Source organism: Poeciliopsis prolifica, unplaced genomic scaffold, assembly GCF_027474105.1.
Source record: "Poeciliopsis prolifica strain line A6 unplaced genomic scaffold, Auburn_PproV2 SCAFFOLD039, whole genome shotgun sequence".
NCBI classification, from domain to species: Eukaryota; Metazoa; Chordata; class Actinopteri; order Cyprinodontiformes; family Poeciliidae; genus Poeciliopsis; species Poeciliopsis prolifica.
The window spans coordinates 130,800-153,560 of NW_026562414.1; the positions used below are offsets into that span (position 1 = coordinate 130,800).

At 37.4% G+C, this 22,761-nt stretch overlaps 1 protein-coding gene across 2 annotated transcripts in view; it reads left to right on the top strand.

Moving 5' to 3' along the window:
• The window catches only part of LOC129375437 (protein eva-1 homolog A), a 66,809-nt gene extending 44,548 nt beyond the window's left edge, over positions 1 to 22,261 (top strand). For both annotated transcript variants that reach the window (XM_055054520.1, XM_055054521.1), the window contains 3 exons: positions 16,292 to 16,420; positions 18,296 to 18,451; positions 19,905 to 22,261. In XM_055054520.1, coding sequence (XP_054910495.1) covers positions 16,292 to 16,420; positions 18,296 to 18,451; positions 19,905 to 20,284 — 665 coding nt within the window. In that variant the 3' untranslated portion in view covers positions 20,285 to 22,261. The remainder of the gene's footprint in view (positions 1 to 16,291; positions 16,421 to 18,295; positions 18,452 to 19,904) is intronic.
• Positions 22,262 to 22,761: the final 500 nt, after the last annotated feature.

Sequence of the window (22,761 nt, forward strand, 5' to 3'; positions counted from 1 at the left end):
CCTTCGTTTTTTTTCCTCTACCCTTGATTTCATTTTTATCCTTTCCTTCTCTGTTCTCTGTTTTTGCAGCCCAGCATGCATTCCTCAAGGCTTCAATTCTCCTTAAGAAGTGTTTTCTTTTTCCATCCTTCTTCTTACCTCTTTCTTCACACTTCAGTTGTCCTTTTCAAGAAATACTAGTATTTATGAAAATATTTTGGGATAACTATACCGGGAAGCTAAAAAATTCTTTTAACACAAACATGCATCTACGTGTTGGGTTTTAGATAGGCTGATCATTGCAAGTTCATGTACCATTTTACTGTATGTCTCTATTGTCAAACAACACTGAATATTTGCTGCTAGGAGCCACACAATCAAGTTTTATGTACTTCAGGTCTGCGCTACCTACTTTTGTTCTTCTTCTCTTTAAGGTGCTTTAATAGGAATGTCTTTCCTTTTTGGCCACTTCTTTGTACTCTACCACAATTGGTAGGCCAAAGAGACTTCTTCTGTCCTATCTAAAAAAAACACCTGTACTTTTGCCTTTCCTCTGATGCCCAGGTTACTGCCTGGGCTGGTTCCATATTGAGGAATTCATGGGGACCTCTATTGCTATGGACAATAAATTATCTCCCAGTAACATTTCGTCTAGATTTAGGTAGAATTCAAGTCACTGAAGTAAGACAGTGGAAGATTACTGAGGCTCACCCACACAAAGTACAGAAATTCATTATCTTCATGCTCTGAAGTTACATTTACAAATCCCAGCTTGTTTAGTCTTGTGCTGATACAAAAATCTTTTTTTTTTTTTTTGCTTTTGCTATCCTGCCATGAGTAGTTTTTTTTTTTTTTTTTTTATTCTTTTGTAACATCATTTGTGAAAGAGTGCTGTTGTGCAACAATAGGAGTCTAGATTTGGCTATGATTAACTATAAATGTTTCCTTAGATCAATTATTCATAAAACTAGTCATTTTGATCAAAATTACAAGTAAGGGCACCATTTATATCAGAATAATATTAGCCAAACAGTTCAGTTTCTGTTATTTCATATAAATCAAGCCTGATGTGGTTTAGGGTTTAAAATAATAAGTTAAGTAAGTGTTCAATATCCTTCAGCAGAAAGATATTAAGTGGAATAAATAAAAACTACTTCTTTGTAACATATACATTTATTGACAAAAGAATTCAGTTAAATACTGTATTCAACAAGATCTTTGATCTAGTAACACATAACCACTGAGAAAAATCATGAAAGAATGATGAAAATATAAAAACAATAAAAATATTAAAATTTATTGAAAAAAAATCAAGAAAAATTATACAATGATGTTACAGTTCAGCATGAGTTGTGAATATTGAAAAAACAGGTTCATTCAAAAGAAAATAGTGCTTTATTAATGAATTTTTTCAAAAATATATTTGTAATCTATTTATTTCTGTACTTATGTACTTAATTACCACTTCAGTGACTGATAGATTAATAATTTGGAACACCAAGAGTGTGGCTTAAATGTACAGAATCTGACATTTTGCTGTTAAAACTATCTTAAGGCAATATCACTATAAATAGCAATATCAGTGGTTTATTGTCAGCAGTTTGTTTTGGCTGACTGTGTGAACACAAAAAGCTTTGTCTTGGAAATGCCGTAGCCCTTAGCTACATTTAGCTTAGATGCAAATTGTTTTAAGAAAATGGGAGATTTTAGAATGTTTTTGGGGCCGTTTTACATAGATTAGGTGCCAAAAAGATAAGGCAAAATACCCATGAAGGAGAAAGTCTCACCTTGCAGGATTATCTGTGATTAAAACATGCCTTCTGCTTGGAGGGATAGCAGAGAGTGACAGTCTGTCGACAGCAATCTCAGGGAATCTGTAAGTATGAGGTTCCTTCTAAAGAATTCTGAATAAAACCATAAACCAGGAGTATTCCTTTGACTGTGGCAAATACAATAGAGTCACCTTTCTGGTGACTCTATTGGATCCAGAGTTTCTGATCAAGGAGTAAACCCTTCCTTCTGTCAGCGAGATAAGGGGTCTCACGTAGTGCACTTGTCTCACCTATGGCAGTCATAAAAGACCAATAAAAGAGAAATAGAATTACTTCAGTATCAATTGCAATGTCTTCACAGTTTTATACACTGAAACTCCTCCTCTTGTTGAAACTGAAAGTAGGTCATTGCACTGTGTTGTGACATTAATAGTTCTCATACCAAGCTCCTGTATTCAGTCCTTCTTGGCTGGAGGCTCAACAGCATGACTGCAGTGCAACACTGATGTACTAATTTAAAACAAATTATTATGGAGTTGACATTTTACACTTATATTTGTCATATTTTGTGTTAGCAATTAGCATGATCAGCACAGTTGGCATTAATAAGTGTATACTGGTTTCTCTCTGTGTTCAAAACTTACTCATTATTCTGACATTTGATAAAAGGCTCATGACATTTTGTAGTATGCAATTATCCATGATAGATTAGAAACATCACATTGGCAGTATTGATATCTTCTGACGTTGCAAACTTCATAAAACATCACTGGGCAGAAATTAATTCTGTGTTGGCACAGTGACTTTTGTTTCTGAAAATTTTAAGCATGAAATGGGGAAAACGTTGCAGTATGAAAAGGCCAAAGATAACTCCATGTGATTCTTCAGCTCTGACAGAAGTGTTGTAGCAGCTCGACTGAATATATCTCAGTAGAAAATACAGTTTCTCTTCAAGTCTTTGTTCTTCCGCTGATATTAGTTTTAAATATCTGACTGATATTTTGCTGTTTTTTCCCTCAGTAACTACATCCACACTGAAACATGTGTTCAGAACTATCTGGTCGCCTAAATAAATGGTGCATTCACAGATTCTGAAAAGACTGGATTTTTAGCTTTATACAGTATTTCTGTTAATCGTACTGATGCTTGGTTGTAATTCTATACAAAATCTCATGCACATTAAATAAACAGTCTCTGGCGATGTGGTTCATAAAATATATTTAAAAATATTCAAATTTTACTGCAGGAGTCTGAACAATAGGTTTTTTGACAAGATGACTTCTTTAAAGGGTTTATTCTGAAAAGTTTCTACCTTCATAGTTGGCCCTTTAACTATACCTTTTTCAAGGCCCCATGTTGAGAGTGAAGGACACAGAATAAATATGTTGGCAGTAGAAGACCGTTAACAGTAGACCAAGTAATTAAACCAGAGCTCTGCAGCATGAGGTAAAGTGGAAAAAGTCCAGTACAGAGGCCCATGCCTTCTTTGTGAGTACGTGTCAGGCTTCTTGCTCAAGGTGTGTGTGTTTGCCCACTTTCCTGTCTGGCCAGGTCTGTGTATTCTGGACACCGGTCAACAGCTATCTGCCAGTTACTGTTCACATTAGATTAAACGGGTGTCTTTTTGACACTGGCTTCTTTAGGGGGTATATACATATAACATGTTTTGTTCTCTGTAGCAATTTTGTCCCACATTAGTAGAAAAAAGTATTGAGCATTTGTTAGTCAGAAGTGCAACTTTTGAGAGATAACTAAGTATGTGAATTTTATGCATCTAAATAAAACAACTCTGTACCAACAGTATTGGTTTTAATATTAGTTTGCAGATAGTTTTTAAATGCTGTATCCTATTGGAAATGTAATTGCTCACTTCACTCTTAAAAATTTATGTAGCTACTCATGTCGATATATTAAGTTTTGTAAACATCTGGTTGGCCCAAGTATGTCAGTAAGGAAAGGGCATGTAACCCTTGAACCCCCAAGTGAGGTAAAGCAGGATGTCAGGAGTTTTATATCATTCAATAAAAATCCAGGATATCTAAGGCAAAAAAACAACACTTATATAAAGCAATAAGTATACTAAGCCTTTTAGTTGGATCTAAAATTTGCTGTTCTGTTCTCAACCTGCATACTGGTGTAGAGTAGCATGTGGTATTTTTACAGCCCTCTTTTTGCTTCCCCCTCCCCTTTCCCCACTGTCACCTCACCCAGTCTCACCCTATTAAGCTCAATTTGTTCTGAGAGGCGAAGATTGCTTTGAGCCAAGAAAACACTTGTTGAGTGAGCAGAACAAAGTTAAAACTTGTTTCAGACAAGTATTCAGTGTGTGGTTTGAAAAAAAAAGAATGCTCTTTGAAACTGAGATGTAAATAAGAAAGGAGAGACATTTGCAATTATTTTTTAAAATAATTTTCATGAAGTTCAGCAAATGAACTGATGTTATGCCATGCCCCTATGCCAACAGAAAGAAGAAAGAATCATAGATGAGGTAAAGTGTTTTTATATTTTAGCTTGCCTGACTGTTTATTAGAAGCCTGGAGACTTTCAAAAAGACTAAACACCCCTCAACCAACTTCTAAGACCGCCTATAAAGCTTGAAATGTTTTGAAGCAGGATTACAGAGTGCAAATTTAATGAACGTTCATTAGAGGAGAGGTTTCTATCTAAACATATGTAAGTCAGGCCACATGAAGCACGTTTTTTACACTTTAACCATTGGTCTTGGGTTGCAGTTCGTCAGTAGTTTCGTTCATGGTGTGTTACAACCTTTACAAATTAACAGACAAGTTTTAAAAATGGCCTCTTAAGCTCTTATAGTTAAGGATATTTTACAAATTATGCGTTAAATCTTTTTCTGTACACCTCCTGTGCTGTCAGTATTTACATTTTTAATTTAAATGAAAGCATTCTAAATGTGATTACATTATTTCTTTGTTTTAAGTCTTAGAATTTGAGAAAACTACATTGAACTGTTTAAAATTTTACTTAAAATTGTTACTTTGTGACCTTTGATGTGCCACATCTAACTGATCATCTAAATCTATCAAAGTTCTAGACTGAAGGACTAAGATTTTGTAAATGTTACATGATCTGTGTGAGAGCTCTGTTTTGTTGATAAAGATCTGACAATGGCAATTTGGGCAAAACACAGGACACAGAAGTACGTAAACATGTGATGGATGATGGCCTGAAACAGCCGGGGTCAGTCCACTTATCACGTGGCAGATTGCTCTTCTTCAAACAATATTGATCTGTAATTGTTGTCTTCTGGGTCAAAAGTTATCTACACTTTGTTGCTTATAGGTCTCCTCTGTGTTCCAAGCAAAGGCCACAAAGGGTTAAGCAGCAGGAAGTGAACCTATCACACTCAGTCTTCACTTCTGAGTGTGTAACTTGTTGTTACCTGATGTTGCTTTTTTGAAAGTGGAAGTTAAGTGACAGACTCAATGTAATTTATGAAACATTATAAAACAAAATGTGTAACACCTTACTTTATGTATTTATTGAAAGTTTAATGTGAAAGATTGACCCAGTAGTGCACAATTGCAAAATATAGGGGAAAATATGCATGGTTAGTAATTTTGTTCCTACAAATATTTAAAAAAAAAATAGGTTAATGTGAGTTTAGGTGGATTGAGACCATCTGTGAAAATCCATTTTAAATCCCCATTTTTCAAACTGTTTTTTAATTTGATCTAGGTCTGAACTTTGGCATCAAACAGCATGCTCCTGCCACCAGCAAATTTTACCATGGTGATGGTGTGTTTTGGGTGATGTTACGTGTTAGTTTGCCATGACACATAGCTTTTTGCATGTCGCCCAAAAGGTCTGACCTGAGCGTAAGACCCTCTTCCACATGAAGATTCCACAACGGAATCACCAGCGCATGTCTAAATTATACATTGTTTTGGGAATGACATAAATTAATATAACATTAATATTTGTGGTATTCGGATGGCAAAATAAGAATGTCAAGCGATAATACTTTTGCAAGGCACTGAATACTAAACTTAGTTTATAATCCTTAGTGTGAATGTCTGGCTTGTCTCTAGATAATAATATTTTTTGCTAAAGGCTTCAAATCTATTTTCTCCCACTGGTATTAGTCCCACAGTCTGTCTTAAATATCCTGCAGGCTCAAAGCTCCACCGTGGCTGAGTACAGTACAATCCTGCAGGCTTGATATTTATAAAATCTCCCAGAGAACATCCATCACTCTGATCTCGAGCCAGAGCCCACTGATCTGCACTCTAAGCACCAAAGCGGTTGTACTCCCTTCCTTTTCCCTTCAACAAAGATGCAAAAGATGATGGAAGAAGAAATGGCAAGAGAAAAAGTGGGAGGAAAAGCAGTTTTGTGTCCTTGTTTGGCATACTTTTTTCCACTTTTTTCTCCCAGTAGGCCATCTGTTTCCTGCCTGCAACATGACACCCTGTGCCAGATTGGGTTCTGCTAGTTTTGGGGAGTGTGCGCTGTTATGGGGTTTATGATTAACTGCTATGCTAACGCTGGCAGGCTTTTATGTTGGTACGGAGCGGCCCATGTGGCTGCATGTGATTCGGGTGTGACATAATAAACGTGGTTCATCAAAACTGTCTGGGAACCACTTTCTTCTGCAGCACTGATTCATGTGGCGCATGTTACTTTGACATACTTGATTTAGTAATGGGGTATTTTATGTCAATTTGTTAGGTATGGATACCTTCTATTTTATTGGTTTTCTGTATGCTGTAATAGAACAATGCTTGAAAAGTGTCTGTTTTTTCTCAGATATACTTAAGTCTTGCATGTGAGAAGAAAAGGAAACTTTTTGGAAAAAACTCCATTTGACTATTTTTGGGTCTCGAAGACTCCATAAGCAGCTTGATTTTAACTTTTCTTTAGTTTTTAGCACACCTGTCCAATAGGAAAATGTCCATCCACAGGCCCACTCTGAAAAGCTAGACGCTTCTTTCACAGTGTGTGTGCGGTTTTTTTTTGTTTTGTTTTTTATCCGTGTGCATAAATACATGCACTAGCTACAGCTCAGCCAGCTTTCTGAGTTACACTTAACTTAGCCACAATGTACTCAGGTTTCTATGGGACTGAATTTAGCTTCCTCCAAATTATCTGGATATAGAGATTTTATTTTTTCACATTTGCGAGATTTTGCTTATAGGGTCCATTGGACCACGTATGCTTTTTACGGCAGGCTTGCACTGACCCCATATGTATTCTACAAGCCTTTTTTTTTTTTTTTTCATGTATGAAGTTGCAGGAACTGGTAAATCAGAAACTTGTTGCTCATACATACATATTTGATCTTTTAGCGAGAATGCATGCTAAATGTCTGGATTATAGAAGAAGAAACAGATATGTTGTTTGTTGGGAATGCATTGCTGTGGAAATCAAACAAATATCTACTAAGCTAAGTCAGACATCTCTGTAAATACATAATTGCAAATGTCTTTGTTTATCTGTAAATGTTTTTACATTTACAGATAAAATGCGGTTTAAAGCCAACTTACCTCCATCATTCCTTCGAGAAAGTATTTTTTTCTTTTTGCCACAATCAGCCACAATTGCCTTACTTCTTGTCTCCCCCCTGCTCAGTCTGGCAACTGAGTGCTGGATGTTTACTCTGTCTCATACAGCTGAGCGTAATGTGTCAAATGGTGACATTTGTGTTGTGTATGTGCTTATGCAAGTCTGGCTTTGATAAAATCAATAAAAGGGATTGTAAGAAAAGACAAGCCTTGCAGATCAAATTGCATTTTCTTCCTCTGTCAGCCACAGTCGGCTGTCCATCCAAGATCTTTTGTAGTTTTCAAGACAACAGAATTTACAGTTGTTGTTCTGAGAATACTTGACTGTTCCCTGTAAAACTTGTGCAAATCTCATATTCTTATTGAATTGCTCATAAGGAGGAGGAGATATGTGCAGGTTCTCTGGTCTGCTGCAGCAGGTGTTTATTTTAACAGACTGTTGTAAAAGTGTCTGGAGCTGTCTCTGAGGCTAGCGTTGCTCTCTCGGCTGATTTCTTGTGCTCTGTCTTTCTGCTCTCGTAACCCTGGGGACATGCCTCCACATCTGTTTGGTCTCAAGCTGTTTAAAAGCCATGGCTGTGTCGACTGGAGTCACCGGAAACAGCAGCACACGTATTCGTTGTTTTAGGAAACAGCAGCACACGTATTGGTTGTCTGGTTGTCTGCAACACAGACAACCAGAACATCTCTACCGTGTGAGTGGAAACACGTCGTGCATAAATTTGAGTCTTTACCTTGATCGGTTGACCCAAGAATCACTGTGGGATCTGTCTAAAAATGTTCTCATTCCCCTTTGAAATGTTTATAGAGGCTGTCCTGCTCTCTTTTACTGTCTCTCCTCTTTGTCTGTTGATCACAAACAGCTGCTGAGTGCTTTCTGTAGTAACACCTGCTTACTACTGCCTAACTATAGATCTGGTTCTAATAATAGTTGACAGTAGAGTCATGTTAAACATTCTCTGCTGGGAAAGGATAAGTCTGGTAATTGCACCTGGTATGTGGTACAAATGCATTTGGTGACATACAGTGTATCAGTTTTGCATATATTCCTGGTCTGTAGATGTGGTCTGTTTTCTATGTGGGTCCAGATGTGAGGAAATTAAGCAACATGGTGCAAATGCAGTGGATCAAAACCTCTTGAGTCACCTGAAAATACAAGACTTTTAAGTTGATGTTTAAAGTTGATTCTGGACCTTTATTTGTCTCAAATCACAAATCTTTATGCAGCACACAAGAAATGTAGGAAGCTTAGGTATAATTGCATTTATAGTAATTTCAATGTTTAACAGTTTCAATGTTGAAATAAGCATTACATTAATATTGTAGGTAAGGGCCCCTGAGTTCGTCAAACCTATTAACTTACAAATAATAACTCTAATACACTCTTGTGTTTAAACCTATGTTGAGTTTCACTCAACTTAGAGTAATACTACACCAGTACTTTCTATTCTTATCACCCAATAATACAGCCCTCAGCATGAATAATAAATGAACATGTATTAAACAAAATAATAAATTTACAAAATTGCAAATGTTTCACTCTTTCAGTTTCACAAAACTTAAGTTAATTTGGGCCCACACTTCTATGTCCACCAAGGCCACCAATGATTAACTAAAAAAAACAAAAGTAAAATATGGTGACAATTACTTTTCTATGAAACGGTTTTAACTCCATATTTCCAAATTCTTTAAGCTTATTATGCCATATTACTATAAGTACTTATGAGCACAACTTTTTGTTAACACTTATTTAAAACAATTTTGAAGTGGAAATGACCCTTTCATTTCCATTTCTGTGTAATGATTCCTTCTTGGACATGTTTAACACATTATTCCATGAACCTAACTCAACACAAACACCTTTATTTTGGACTGGGTTACAAATCTATTATCTGCATCATTCAGATTTTTGTTCCATCACTCAGTGATTGTTTATTAATTACCACCTCTGCTTTCTGTCAGTAGTTTCTCCTTTTTTATGCTCACCAGGTGTTTCCTTTATCCTTGTCTCTATTTTTGTACTCTGTTCTTCCTCTTGCCATTGACCCTTTCATTTCCATTACTGTGTAACGATTGCTTCTAAAAGTCAAAACTCCAGCACAGTGTTTAACGGTAGACTAAACAAACGGTGTTGCAGTTTTTCCCATTATGTAATCTCCTGTGTCTTATGATTAGACAGATGACAAACTTAGACTGAGCCAGGCCTCGCTATCAGCATCTCTTTCCAGAACCCACTTCTAATGTATGACACTCTGACAGCACTTGGGGGGGAAAAAAAGCATTCCTCACATTTAGATACGCACTCCCACGCAGCGGTTTTAATGTGATGATGCTTAAGTTATCACTGATTGTCTGTTTGCGTAATACAGTAAGGTATTACTTATCTGAGATCTGGTGGCCATAATCATTCTCATTTATGGTTCGTATAATTGCTTGACAATGACAGACCACAGTAACACCAGTGATATACAGTTTACACACATAAGGCAGGCGGTAGTGTTTTTACCTGAATAACGAATAGAATGAGATGTTCTGCATCAAATCATAGAGTGCATAATGATGCACAGATGCTGAAAGCAGATGTTTTGTGATGCTTCTATAATTTTGTCCTCTGGTGTCTAAGACAACAGCTTCTAATTTAATTCACTTCTGTTGTGTGTTTACTGAAAAGCCACTTAGTTGTTGGAAATCTCTTAAACAATGCATGCAACACTGTTCTATCTTTGTATGATTACCTCGTTCGTCTCAACTTGCGACAAAGGCTGTTGTGAAATCAACTTCTTAAAAAGGTAGAACAGATTTCTTTTATTTGTTTGCATTGATTTTGTTCATCAAAATCCAAATCAATGCAAACATCTGATAATGACGACCCTTATCAGATGCTTCTTCTGCACGCTATTATTGTATTGCAATCATAGCAAAAGTTGTGATTGCATTGTTTTCCTCCATTTGTGGCTATGAAAAGCAACAGTTAGCTAGCATACACACTGGGAAATAAATTTAACAGCAGTTAATCTTGGAGCATTATGCACTCTCCTGGTCCCAGTAGATTTCTTTCAGTTGCTGATGTTATTATTGCCTCTGTTTAACCAGTTGTTGTCCTCAGCTAAAGATAGTGCTATTGTTCAGAAGAGCCATGACAGTTGTCAGGGCATGCTTGTTGCATGTTGCCGATGTCTTATTTTGCCCAAACAATTACCTTTTATATCAGTGAGAACAAATGACACGTCTGCATCTTGGTGGTTTACGGACAGTCAATTGGTGACCTCAGCTGCTGTGTGGGCCTATGAAAATAGCCCCCATGACCTCATAACTATGATACAAACGAGTGAGTTTAGGCTGGTGGCTTTGGTTTGATGATTCAGCATTGGATACATCCTTGTTGACCCACAGATGGACACCAGATAATGACGAGCTTTGCTGATTTCAGCCTGAGATAAGTTTCTCTTGCTTTCGACTGACGAAAACAGCCACATGAGTAAGAGAGCCGATCTGCTTGCTGTGACAACATTTCCAGTCTGTTAAAGAGTTTAGTACATTTATTTTTGATTTATTAGCATCAGAGATCTAACATCATTTACATGTATGGGTTGGGATCTGAGGAAGAGTACCACAACAAAGTCTTTCTTTCATGATTGTGACCCTATTCTGTCCATTTCTGTCACTTCATGTATATTAGTGATACCCTGCGTGTGCATCGGCTTGTGTAGAGAATGAAAAGCACTTAAATAGTTAAAACAGCTTGGGCTGTCGAGTGAAACAAATGTTTGTGGTGAGGTGAGAGCGATCACAATTTGAAGCCAGTCTGTGGAGTCTTTGCATGTGTGCGCGCGTAGGTGTGTGTGCGTGTGTGTGTGTGTGCACATACATTTACATTCATGTGAAAAGTAATTGGCATGGTTTATCCATAAAAATTGTAAATGCTGTGTTTTGGAGCTGAATTTGGGCATACAATAAAAGTAAGGCTGAAAAGTAGGGAGTGAAGCTATCTTCTCTTAGGATTGGATCACCATTTGTTGTTTTTTTTTGGGCTAGTGTCGCTCTGTAAGCCTGTATTGTGATAAAAAAAAAAAGATGCAAATATAGGACAAACTCGTTCCAAAATAGAGAATTTCTTGATTTCACAAAGTGTCAGTTATTAGTTCTCCTTGTCTTGAATCATTTGTGACATGTTATCATATACATATTTTGTTTACCGAAAAACACAGAATAATGACTTGAGATTTCCACACCTATGTGTCAATATAAAGGTGTTCAAAGAGCCATAGAAATTTATTTTAAATCACTTTTCATTTTGACAGAGCTTTGAGTTTCAAAAATATATTTTAACACATTTAAATATTTTTTTCAAGATGAGATTTTCTAAGAATAGCATTTATTATAGTTCTTCTAGATGTAGTGTCATATGTTTTCCATCTATTTGCTTCCTGAAAAAGATTAGAGGTATGGATGCCATTCAAATAAGTAGTAAGTACCCACAAACCAGAGTTTGTTCTGAAAAATTGTGGTCAAATTTATGTTTTGACCAACAAATTATTCAAGGTAGGTCACAAAAATTTATTGTCAAAATCTGACTTCTTAGGTCCATATTGGTCCAGTCAATGAAAACTACTTTAACCTAAGTTGCTAAATCATTTTTTTTTTTATGTAGCCTTTTCTGTTTTGAGTGGATCACGGTGTCTCCTAACTTTTAATCCAGGATTAAAAATTAAAAATTTTAAAAGGGTTTTTGTACACACATTTACTGGGGATGTCAATATTTGTGGAGGGTGCAAAAATAAAACTGTTGGCCTTTTGCTTCAGGACTCCTCTTAAGTTACCACAATGATAGTGGGTTGTAACTCTTTCCTAGTACTTCCGCATGCTAAACTCTAAACCTAATAAAGCAATAAAGTCATTTGCATAGTTTAAGCTAACAGAAAATTGGAGCAGAACCAGAAAAAGGCCTTAGCACAGATCATCAGTCCCTTGGTGGTGTTCAGATTACTGCAGTTAAATCTGATCTGCTTTGTATACACAAGACAAGAATGAGTGAGTTAATCACGCCCTCTGACATACAGACCCTAATCTAAGGAAATGGATGAAAACGTAAAACAAGTTGACAATTTTTAAGCTATTTATTCCCACAGATGGAGTATTAGTATCCCTGTTTTTTAATGGTAGTAGATAAACTTTTCCAGCCTCTGGTCTTTTAAACACTCATTCCTACTCACATCATTGTATTGTGTTATGTCCATGCATTGTCTGTCTCTCACGAGAAGTCAAAATTGACACATATTCACACTCAGCCTCAATGAGGCTGTTGTCATCTGGATACTGTTATAGCGTTTCACTGGGGGAGGGACAATTGAGAAGCTTTCTCGACACCTTCAGCTTCTGCCCTGTTCACCTCGCTTGTTATTCCGCAGGAATGCCATTACCTAAGTGAAAAATGACTGTGTGTGTTTAGGTTTGTGGATGAGTTCTTGAATGTGTGCATGGAGATGTCCGTCTGCATGTCTGTGGGAGGTGAGAGAAAGATCCAAAAGAGAATAAAACATTTTCTTGTTTCCATGTGTCAATAAACATAGAACAGATTCACTGAATCATTACCCTTTTGTGTGCATGAGTTGAGTTTTGAGCTTTAATCATCACTTTATTGATGTAGATTAAGTAGACACTGGCTGTGTGCTAATTGAAACCAGACAGTTTATTCTCAGACTTCCAACAAGATGCCAGCACATTGTCTCAGTGTATTTTTTTCCCCCTTAAATACATTACATATGTTCGGTTTCAGAGCCAAACTGAGAATTTAAAACAATGCTGTAAATGTTTATTCCCCTGCAGCCCCCCGAATCTCCCAACCCCTCCACTCTTGCATGTTCACAAGGGCTACATTACATTAAAGTAATTGGCACAGTTTTGATCTCACCTCAGATAATTAGGCTCTAATATTTCATTATATCCCCTTCGGCTTGCAAGGTTTTGCTTCAAATATTTTCAGCATTGGTCAGCACAGGGCTCGCAAACACCAACACACATGCACACGCACACTGGTCTGCAGAGCCCAGTGAAAACAAAGCTGTGCTCTGCCAGTGTAAACAAGGGTCATTGTAATGAGGGCTCTTTCCCGCCTCGTATCTTCGCTCCCCGTGGCGATCCAGGCCTCTGAGAGTCACGGCTTCAGCAGAGAGGCCTCGTTTGGCAAAGTTATTTTAAGAATCGCGAGGAATCGTTTGCCCTGCATTTATGTGAGCATGTCATTATAATGCAGGCTTTGGGGTGTGATTTATGTGCTCGGTTTTGCTCCCTTTCACCCCCTTTTTCCTCCCGTTTTACTGGTTCGGTCTAACTGTCTGGGTTCTGAGGGGTGGTTTGCGGCCATTTAATTCACAAAGTTTGAGTTTTTTTGACTTTTTTGATATTTTTAGACGAGCTGTGGTCAGTGTAACACATTGCACTGAAGCATATTTTTTTGGAAGGTAATGCAACCGCATCTCATTTAGTGTGTTTGTGCATGTCACACTATGGTGTCTCTTCGCTGTGAGCACAGGCCACATGTGCAGTCAATTAGGACCAATCAGAAAGCTGTAATCAGGGCGGGGCATGGGGAAGATGGCGGTGTGCTATTGGGGGCATTTTAGGACTTGTGATTAGTGGGTCAGATAGATGAGGAAGAACACAGGGTAACTTTAAGGTCAAATCTCATTTCTCAAAGTTGCTGTTTCTCCTACTTCCAAATTTGATATATTGCTTTGGTTTGCCACATGACCTTGTACAATTACAGGGAAGTATTTAAATGTAAGAATATATGCTTCTGCAACTGGAAACATGGTTAAAGCCATTTGGAATTTGAGCGAATAGCGAACTGAAACAAATACTAGAAGTCAATAACTATGTCTTTTAGAGCCCCTTGTGTATACAGGCTGCTTCACTTGTCTTTATTTCTCTAGTGAGTTAACTGGTTCCTCTGAAGGCCAAAACCTAAAAGCATTCTAGTTTATGACCTTTCACATTCCTCTTACTAAATTTAAACAGCCACTGTTTCCACCAGCTGGACCACTGTGTCTGAATCCACTGTTTTATTCACTTTTAATCCAGTCAGGAAAATTCATTTGTAAAGATTCTAATTTTTGACAAATGGTTGCATCATTACACACCAAAATATAATTAAAAAAAAAGATAAATTAATGTTTTGTTTGCCAAGATGTTTAAGAAAATGTTTAAAATCATAGTGGGTGTGATGCCACACATTATTTCTGAACCAGAACTTTGGTGGAAAATATTGAGGAAAAAATGGCCAATTATAAACACACAATGTCCTCAGGTAACAATAAGTACTTATACCTAATTACAAACACGCTGTATAAATGTAATTCAAAACCTGGCATCATTTTTCAGTCCAGTGCTGCCAGATTGTTTCTTGAAATGGTGGTAAAGTTATGCAAAGAATCTGCTGGCATTTTACCGACCCTTATAACCATGATACTTTCCTCTGGACACCAATTAAAGCAGTAGTATGACTGCTTCTTTGGAGGTCACTTGGGATAATTGCAATTAGTTTGGAATTCAGACTGCTGTTCCCTTTTAATATGATGTAAATCTAATTACTATAAAGGCAATGAAATGTTCTCCACAGTGCTGTAAAGATAAGCGCATAACTCTGCCAAACAGAATTCCCAGAGAGAAAAAGCTTTGCATGTCAGTGGTTATATTTTCATTATTGCTTACAATTGGAAAAGCCTTGTAATATGTCTTGGGGATAAGTATCCAGTGACTGGAAAGAGTGTGGTCCGCTCAGCTCCTTCCTGAGTTTTGATTGGCTTTTGGATCACAGCCAAATTATAACCCTGGAAAGTATATTTATTTTCCCAGATTTTAAACAAACCGGGCATTTTTTGGGGGGGTTTTGTCCTTAGTCATGTGTCAGAATCTGAGTATTAGGAGGGCTGATGATGCCTGCAGAAACATGGAGCAAATCTTTCCTAAGTCCGATTGCTTGTCCAGAGAGATGAACATGAGAGAAGAGCAGAAAGTCGGACAGTCAGTCATCTGTCGAGTTACAAATCACTGCAGATACAACAGGGTAGATAAACAAGGTGACCGGAGCGTGGCCTGGCCTGCAGAAACCGCATTTGAGCGAACAGGAATGTATAACCCACTGCATTGTGGGTTTGTGTCTGAGGGAAAAGAGTTCAGACTCTGACTCACAGGGCCCTGTTAGGATATGGGGGTAGCAGTGATGGTGGGGGGCTGCAGTGGGTATGGGGGAACAGAAGAATCTTAACTTTTGAGAATCAGTGAGTAGCATGAAGACGAATGTGAGTCATGGCCAAGATGTTCTCTACATCTGTCTCCTTCATACAGAAGCTGTTTAATGATTGTTTTTCTTTTGTCTTTGCTTTAATGAAGCACACCAGGCATTAGGGAAACTCTCAGTCTTCATCAGCAGCATCTGTTAAGCATCTCTGGCATCTGCTGTAGCCTGTTTTGGATCTTTAGCTTCATTGAAAGATTAGTTCTGAATAAAAAATGGAAATCATGGCTTATACTTAGTAGCTTATACTTAGTAGTTTCTACTTAGTCTCTACAAGAGCTTATAGAGCTTGAAAATACTAAGCCACAACTGCAGGCAGGTAGGAGATTCTCCTTGTAAAAAAAACTAAAGTACAACTGCTGTATCAGGGGTTTTACCCAAAAATTCGAAACTAAAATAAATGATCTACTTGCTATTTTTGTGAAATGAAAACCAAAACTTATTTTTACTGCTATTAAAAAACTGTGTTTGCATCTCATTCACAAGTCTACTTTCTTATGGCAGAAAATGTGCTAATTTTGTTCATCATTGTGGCTTGAAGCAGTTACATTGAGCTGCAAATACCTATGTAAGCCACTTAGTTATAAGGCTAGCATTACATTAAATACACAAAAGTTGTTAAATATTTATTTAGAAGTGCCTTAGAATAAAAAATATTTTTCTTTAATTATCTTCTCCTTTAACTAACTCTTTAACTTTGCTTTTCCCTTTCTTTGAAGTGCCAAAGAGACTCCTCCAGGACCCAGGCCGCAGACCACCGGTGTACCACCCACCCTCTGCCACCCGTGACCCCAATGTAGTGGGAGACGGGCCTTCTGGGGGAAGTTCAGGCCAAAACACTGTTCCAAGTAAGCAACAAGGCAAAAGCACAAGCTGATAGATCCAGACTCAAACATTCAGCCTTTTAAAGAGAAGGTTTCTTCTCTTTAAAAGAAGTCTTGAAGGTTTCCAGGACTCAAGACCAATCATAATTTATGGCTCAACTTTAGAGGTATGTGTATACTAAAAGTCACATGTGTAACTGTTTCCATATGTGTCGAGTTCACGTTGTGATCAGTGGCCTTTCAAACATTAAGCATTCAAGGATCCACTGATTAGCCTGCATGTAAGCATAGTCTAAGCCCGTCTTATAATGTCAAACATCCAGGGAGATAAAAAGACAGAGAAAGACTGATAAAATGAAAAAGTGGAGAGCCTGGCAATGAAGAAAACTCGAACAAAGCTTCATTCTTTAGGGACACTGGCTCCCATCCAATACTCATTACTCTGCTCAGCTACCGGCACAGTACTGATCAGGAGGATGCTTGAATGAACAAGGAGTTAATAGAGGGAAAAAAAGCACAGGGGGAACTGAGAATGATGCAGCACTGACAGCCTCTGACTCATGAATAGATTCACTTCCTTGCACAACTTACAAAAACAAAATCCTTTATGAGTTTTTCGGGAAAAACCTGTTTTTATCTCAAAAGTGACTGTTCAATGGCAGACAGAGGTATGTTGCAGGAAAACAGTTAAACGTACATAATCTGAACCTATTCTAAAGTAACAGCTAGTTATTTTAGCATGCAGATTTCTGGGACATTAATGGCATGTGGAATGTACCATTTCTGATCATTGTCTGTTTTTTTTTATCCAGGTGTTAAGAACGTATTTCTTAAAAAAAAAGTTCCTATTTTCTTTTTCAATATAGTTTTAAGTTTCTTAAATTATTAAGAAACTTAAGTGTCTCAAATTATTTGAGACACTTAGCTCTTTCTACCCACAATTGTGAAAAAAAGCTTTTTCTAGCATTAGACAAAGCATATGCAAACAAAATATTTACAATTAATATAATGTCATTCAAACAACCAAAAAGATTTTCACATTTTAAGATTTCTTTTTATTAAAGAAACATTCTTCTGTTTCCTGTGTTTTCTGTTCACAGTTTTGTGAATATGTTTGTGTTTGATAAAGAGAAAGATGCCCAGCTTGAATGTTGAACTTATGTGCTCGTCGCATTAATAGGCACAGGTGGAACCACTTAACTGCACAGTGAGCAAACCCAATCCAAACTGTATTTATCAGATAAAAAAGTCTGACACATCCTAAGAAACATACAATTAGAGGTAAGTCAGTTTACCAAAGCCTGCTTACCTTCACCAAACAAAAAAGTCCAAAAGTAGTAACATGACAGTGTAACCACACTCAGATGCATCTTGCATTTGTTTATAGGTTATTTTTCTAGCGGTGCATTGTTCATTCATGGAGATCAAGTTGTGTCTAAAAAAAGAAACAATTTAAAGTTAAATAAAATGGTCTGTAGCCGGTGATTAAACTGGCACATACATGACCAAAGGCGGCACAAATAGAAATGACGAAAATCCAGAGTATTACTTTTTATGAACACAACCTCCTGAGAAATAGGGGGTGGGGGGTATTTTGAAATGCTGCCAAACTGAAAACTATTTCCATGTGGTTTTCTGTCGCTTAAAATTTTTGAGTCAGAGTAAATCAAACAGAAGCAGATGTTCCACCTTCTGAATTTCTCTGTGTGTCTTTGACAAAACATAACAAAATTCTCTTGAGAGGCCTCAGGTGACTCAGTTTTCTGACAGATGTTTGCACAATACACACTTGTTTTACCATAAATTACCCTAGTAATGATGAATTACTCACACTGAATGTAATGGGCTTGAAGTCGAAGCCTCATGGTGACTTACTGCTTTTAAAACTGCAACCTTTAGCTCGGAGTCCCGACAAGAAGAAACCATCTGACACCAGAAGAGGCAGCGGAAATAGTTCATCACAGCCATCAGGCATGAATCCTGTGATCAACGCCACCTCCAGAGCCAACATGGCCCTCATCAGCAATGCACTGGCAGCATACACCTACATATCAGGTAGGACACTGTTGGTGAAATTTAGTGAGCTGCAACTATGACTGCATTCATCTGATATAAAGGGAAAAGTGCAAAAGAAGGAGGGAAACTTTATGTCATCTGAACAGACTTTATTAGAGTGTTTAATATCCAACTCTGTGACTGAAACAATTGTTTATTTGTTATGAACTGCATTGTGCATGCATAAAAATAAACATCCAAGAACAATAGTTTGCACAAAACTAAAAACTTTCTTGCATATTTAATAGTAATAACATTTTATGATCAATAAATATTTGCTGCAGAAGTTACACCACAGCCAAAAACAGGTTTTTATGGGGTTATTTTTATTATTATTTCTTCTTTATTTGAGTGAGTGTGATGATGCAGTTTCAAAAACATTGAGATTATTTTTCTCAATGTAGTCAAAAGGTCATGTGGATTGATCGATTTCGCTGCAGCAGAGCGAAATGTAAATAACCAGTGATTACATTGTGGGATTTCTTCCTTGAGTACAAACAAAATTTTCAGAATTTGGAGTGTGTTTTTGCAGAGAAGAATCTGAGATCTGTTTTCTAAGGATGACATTTTTCTTCATTTTGTGCTTTGACCAGTTTGTTTAACTCATAAGAGAACAGAATGTCTGACATGCTCCTAGAAATTTGGAAAATGACCAAACTGATGCTTTCATGTCCTCCATACTTATTGATAAATTCATTTAAAGTATTGTTAGTGCAATGCTTAAATTGAAAATTTTGGAAAACATGATCTTCAAACACATTCTTTAAGCGGAAAAAAAACCTAACTATTTTGTATTTTAATAGTTGTTAATAATGTAAAATATTTCAGTCCAAGTCTGTTCCATCTGCATGTTGTTTGTCTGCCTGTGTTTTTAATGCTTTTACAGCCTTAAAACTTTTTGGCATGCTATTTGGATTTATAAATATAAAATAAAATTTAAATAAATCCCAAAGTCTGTGTGACCACTACCACCAGCTTAAGTGTTTTAGATATTAGCTAAAGACAATCAAATCTAGATTAATTAAAAAACCGATGATAAAATCCTTTGGTTTAGTGTCAGAAATGAATCTCAATTAGCATCACAACTTTAGTGTCATAAGCCAGTTGAGCGTACCTCCATGTTTTCTTGCTGTGTTTGCACAGCACAGGACAAAAAGTAATGAGAATCTGCTCTGTGGTCTGTTTGAAAGTTTTGTTGTTTTCTTTTTTCAAAAAGCTCCATCTCTGTAATCTGCATATACCTCACTAACCCTTACCCTCACTATCAAAATTAGAAAACACAGCGCCATACAGTGTTGTTCTGTGTTTCTTGTGTCATTGTGGGGCAGTGCTACAGCACCACCAATAGGCTTACTTAAATTACATAACTAATTAGGTCTAATTAAATATTTCCCCTGTTTTCTCACTAATTTGGAACTTTCCCTCTTTCAATGTGCTTTCTCTTCAAAAACAGATCATCCCGAAAGGGCCGCACTATTCTTCGTCTGTGGTGTGTGTCTGGGCCTCTTCCTCACCCTCTTTGCCCTGGTGGTCCAGATCTCCTGTCGCACAGACTGCCAGTCTCGGAAGCGGCCAGCCGTCAAGAAACCGCCCCGTCCCGCCCACTCATCCTCGGGCTCCAGCGACTCAGACTCGGACTGGGACACCACATCGGACCTGTCGGCGCGGAGGCACAGGCGCTTCGAGCGCACGCTCAACATGAACGTTTTCACGTCAGCAGAGGAGCTGGAGCGAGCCCAGCGACTCGAGGAAAGGGAGCGAATCATACGTGAGATCTGGATGAATGGGCAGCCCGATATTCCAGGGACACGGAGCCTCAATCGGTATTACTGAGTACTTATTGCCGTTCTTATTGAAGACTTCCTTTAACGTAATCCAGGATGCACTTGGTTATGAGGATAGGAACCAGAGCCAGCATGGAGCTTTGGAAGCAAGCAAGCAAATGCAGCTGTGGACTCTGAAAACAGAGGGGAAGTTTTGCAGGCTTGTAGGGTGGTCTGCGTGTTCCACTGGATATCATAAGGTGCAGCCCCCTCAGTCAAACAATAAGCTTGGGCTCTGCACGGCAAGCTCACCTCATGGCTCGCCCTTACTGCCGGAAGTGAGTGGTGAAGGGCAACACTGACTCTCCGTTGACTTCAGTAGGCCTTTTTGAAGTGGGGATTTGGTTGCCAGGGACATCCACAGGGCTGCACAGACTACATGGAGACTGAAGGACCACGGCCTCACAGGGGTCTATTATACACAGAACACTTGGCAGCTGGATGAGACTGTGAAACTTTGAGCTTTCTGCTATCTACTCTCCAGTATTCAATATGAACTTCAACAAAGAAAAAAAAAAGTGCTCTTGACAATGAGATGAATTAAGACAATCTTTCCATGGTGAACCGTGCTGCCTTTGAGCTTCATAAAACCAAAAGACTTTGTTTGTGTGTGTGTGTTTGTGTGAGTGCGAGGGATTCATCTCAGTCCTTATGAAACATATTTTATAATATTTAAGAGATATTGACCTTTTGCTCTCAAGTATGGCTTATTTTTAAATATTTTTATACATGGCAAAAGTTGTCTGGCACCTCAGGGATGCAATCCTAGTGTTTCTGTGTTTGGCTGATGCGCTTTCTTTCTAAAAAGAGGGTCATCAGCAGACCAAATAAATTCTTTCTTAAGGCATTGGAAGAAAATAGCTAGAATATGATGCAAAGAGCCTCCAAGAGGTTTTTAATGATTTATAACCTTATTTTTGATACAGTAAATCACAGATCAGTGCCTTTTTCTAGCTATGAAAAATAGTTTGTAGAATTTAACAAATGTTTTAAACAGGTGAGCTAATTAATTTGAAATACTTCATTTGCATGCCACTATTACAGTACAGTTGCAATGAAAAGGTGAAGCTTGTGTCACATCTGAATGTTTCTATTTAATATTGCACTTGCTATGTATTCTGACGGATCTGAAAATTACAAGAATATACCAGTTCCGTACCAGTGGTTTTGCTTGAACGTTTTTTTGTTTGTTTTTTTTTTCCTGTTTTGGTCCTCGCTCCTTTAGGATTGTGTGGAGTTCTGGGCTACTGCCAATCAGGACCATATTGTAAAGCTAGTGGTCCTGAGCAGATGTTTGTGGGTATCTGAAGAAGGAACCAGCTCTGCACAATAAACAAGTAGGCTACATGTGTATAAGTAAATTAGAATGCATTGAAAAGTTCATTTGTACAAGTCAATCCATTCAAACATGAAATTCTATCAGAGTGGCTTATTTCAAACATTTGTTTCTGTTAACTTTGATTAATATGAGGTGCAGCAAATAAAAACACAACATTCAGTTACTGAGCAAATTTTTTAAGAGATAAGACCAATAAAAACACTTTTTTAACTATTATGTTACACAATCGTCATAAATATGTGGTCTTTTCTAACTAACTTCTTGGTTATTTATTAGCTGTAAGCCTTATTCATCAAAATAAAATAACAAAAGTAAGCTCTTGCTTTTGAATTCAACTATTGACGTGAATGAGTTATTTGATGATATTCTAATTTATTGAGATGTGCACCTCCCTAACTGGCATGTAACCTGCTTTTGTTTTTCAGTCACATTGCCAGTTTGATAACATAAGCTACTGCCTTTGGCTTTGTAATATCTTAACAGAGTTTTGTTACAAAACACACAGGGCATTTCAGAGTTGTTATTATAATGGACCAGTCCACATGGACTATTATGCCTACATGATAAATAAATTAAGCGTTGCTCTCTGTCAGAATAAACTATGTCATTCATCTGTGCTTTAAATAAACTGTGTTCAAATTAAGTGATCATCCACGTTGCCTTTTCTTACTATTTTTTATTTTATTATTGTTATTTTTTTTATGTAAATATACTCTTTTACTGAAGAAGTCAAGCACTTTTGGTATTCATACACAGTGTTGTTTTTCTAGTTTGGTTTGTAGCCAGGTCATGTTTGTAAATGAGAAGTGGTACTCAACAGCATACCTGGATAAATCAATAAACAGAAAACAAACAACTTAATCACATCTTTAATAATCGATGGAAACAAGCAACACAATGCAACTCAAGTCAGTTGGGGTCAGTCAGATTTGAGCTTTGCTGCCACCTGCTGGTTGAATGACAGTTTTTGCAACTTGTGTTATACTGAAACAGACTTTAGGCTGTTGTGATCAGAAGTAACACTTTTGAAATCCGTATCGATTCATCTACCATTAATGTCTATTTTGTGGCATTTTCAGAGTGACTAAAATAAATAAATAAATTAAAAATCCTCATTTTGCCTTTAAGTTGTTTTCGGCGTTCGGTTT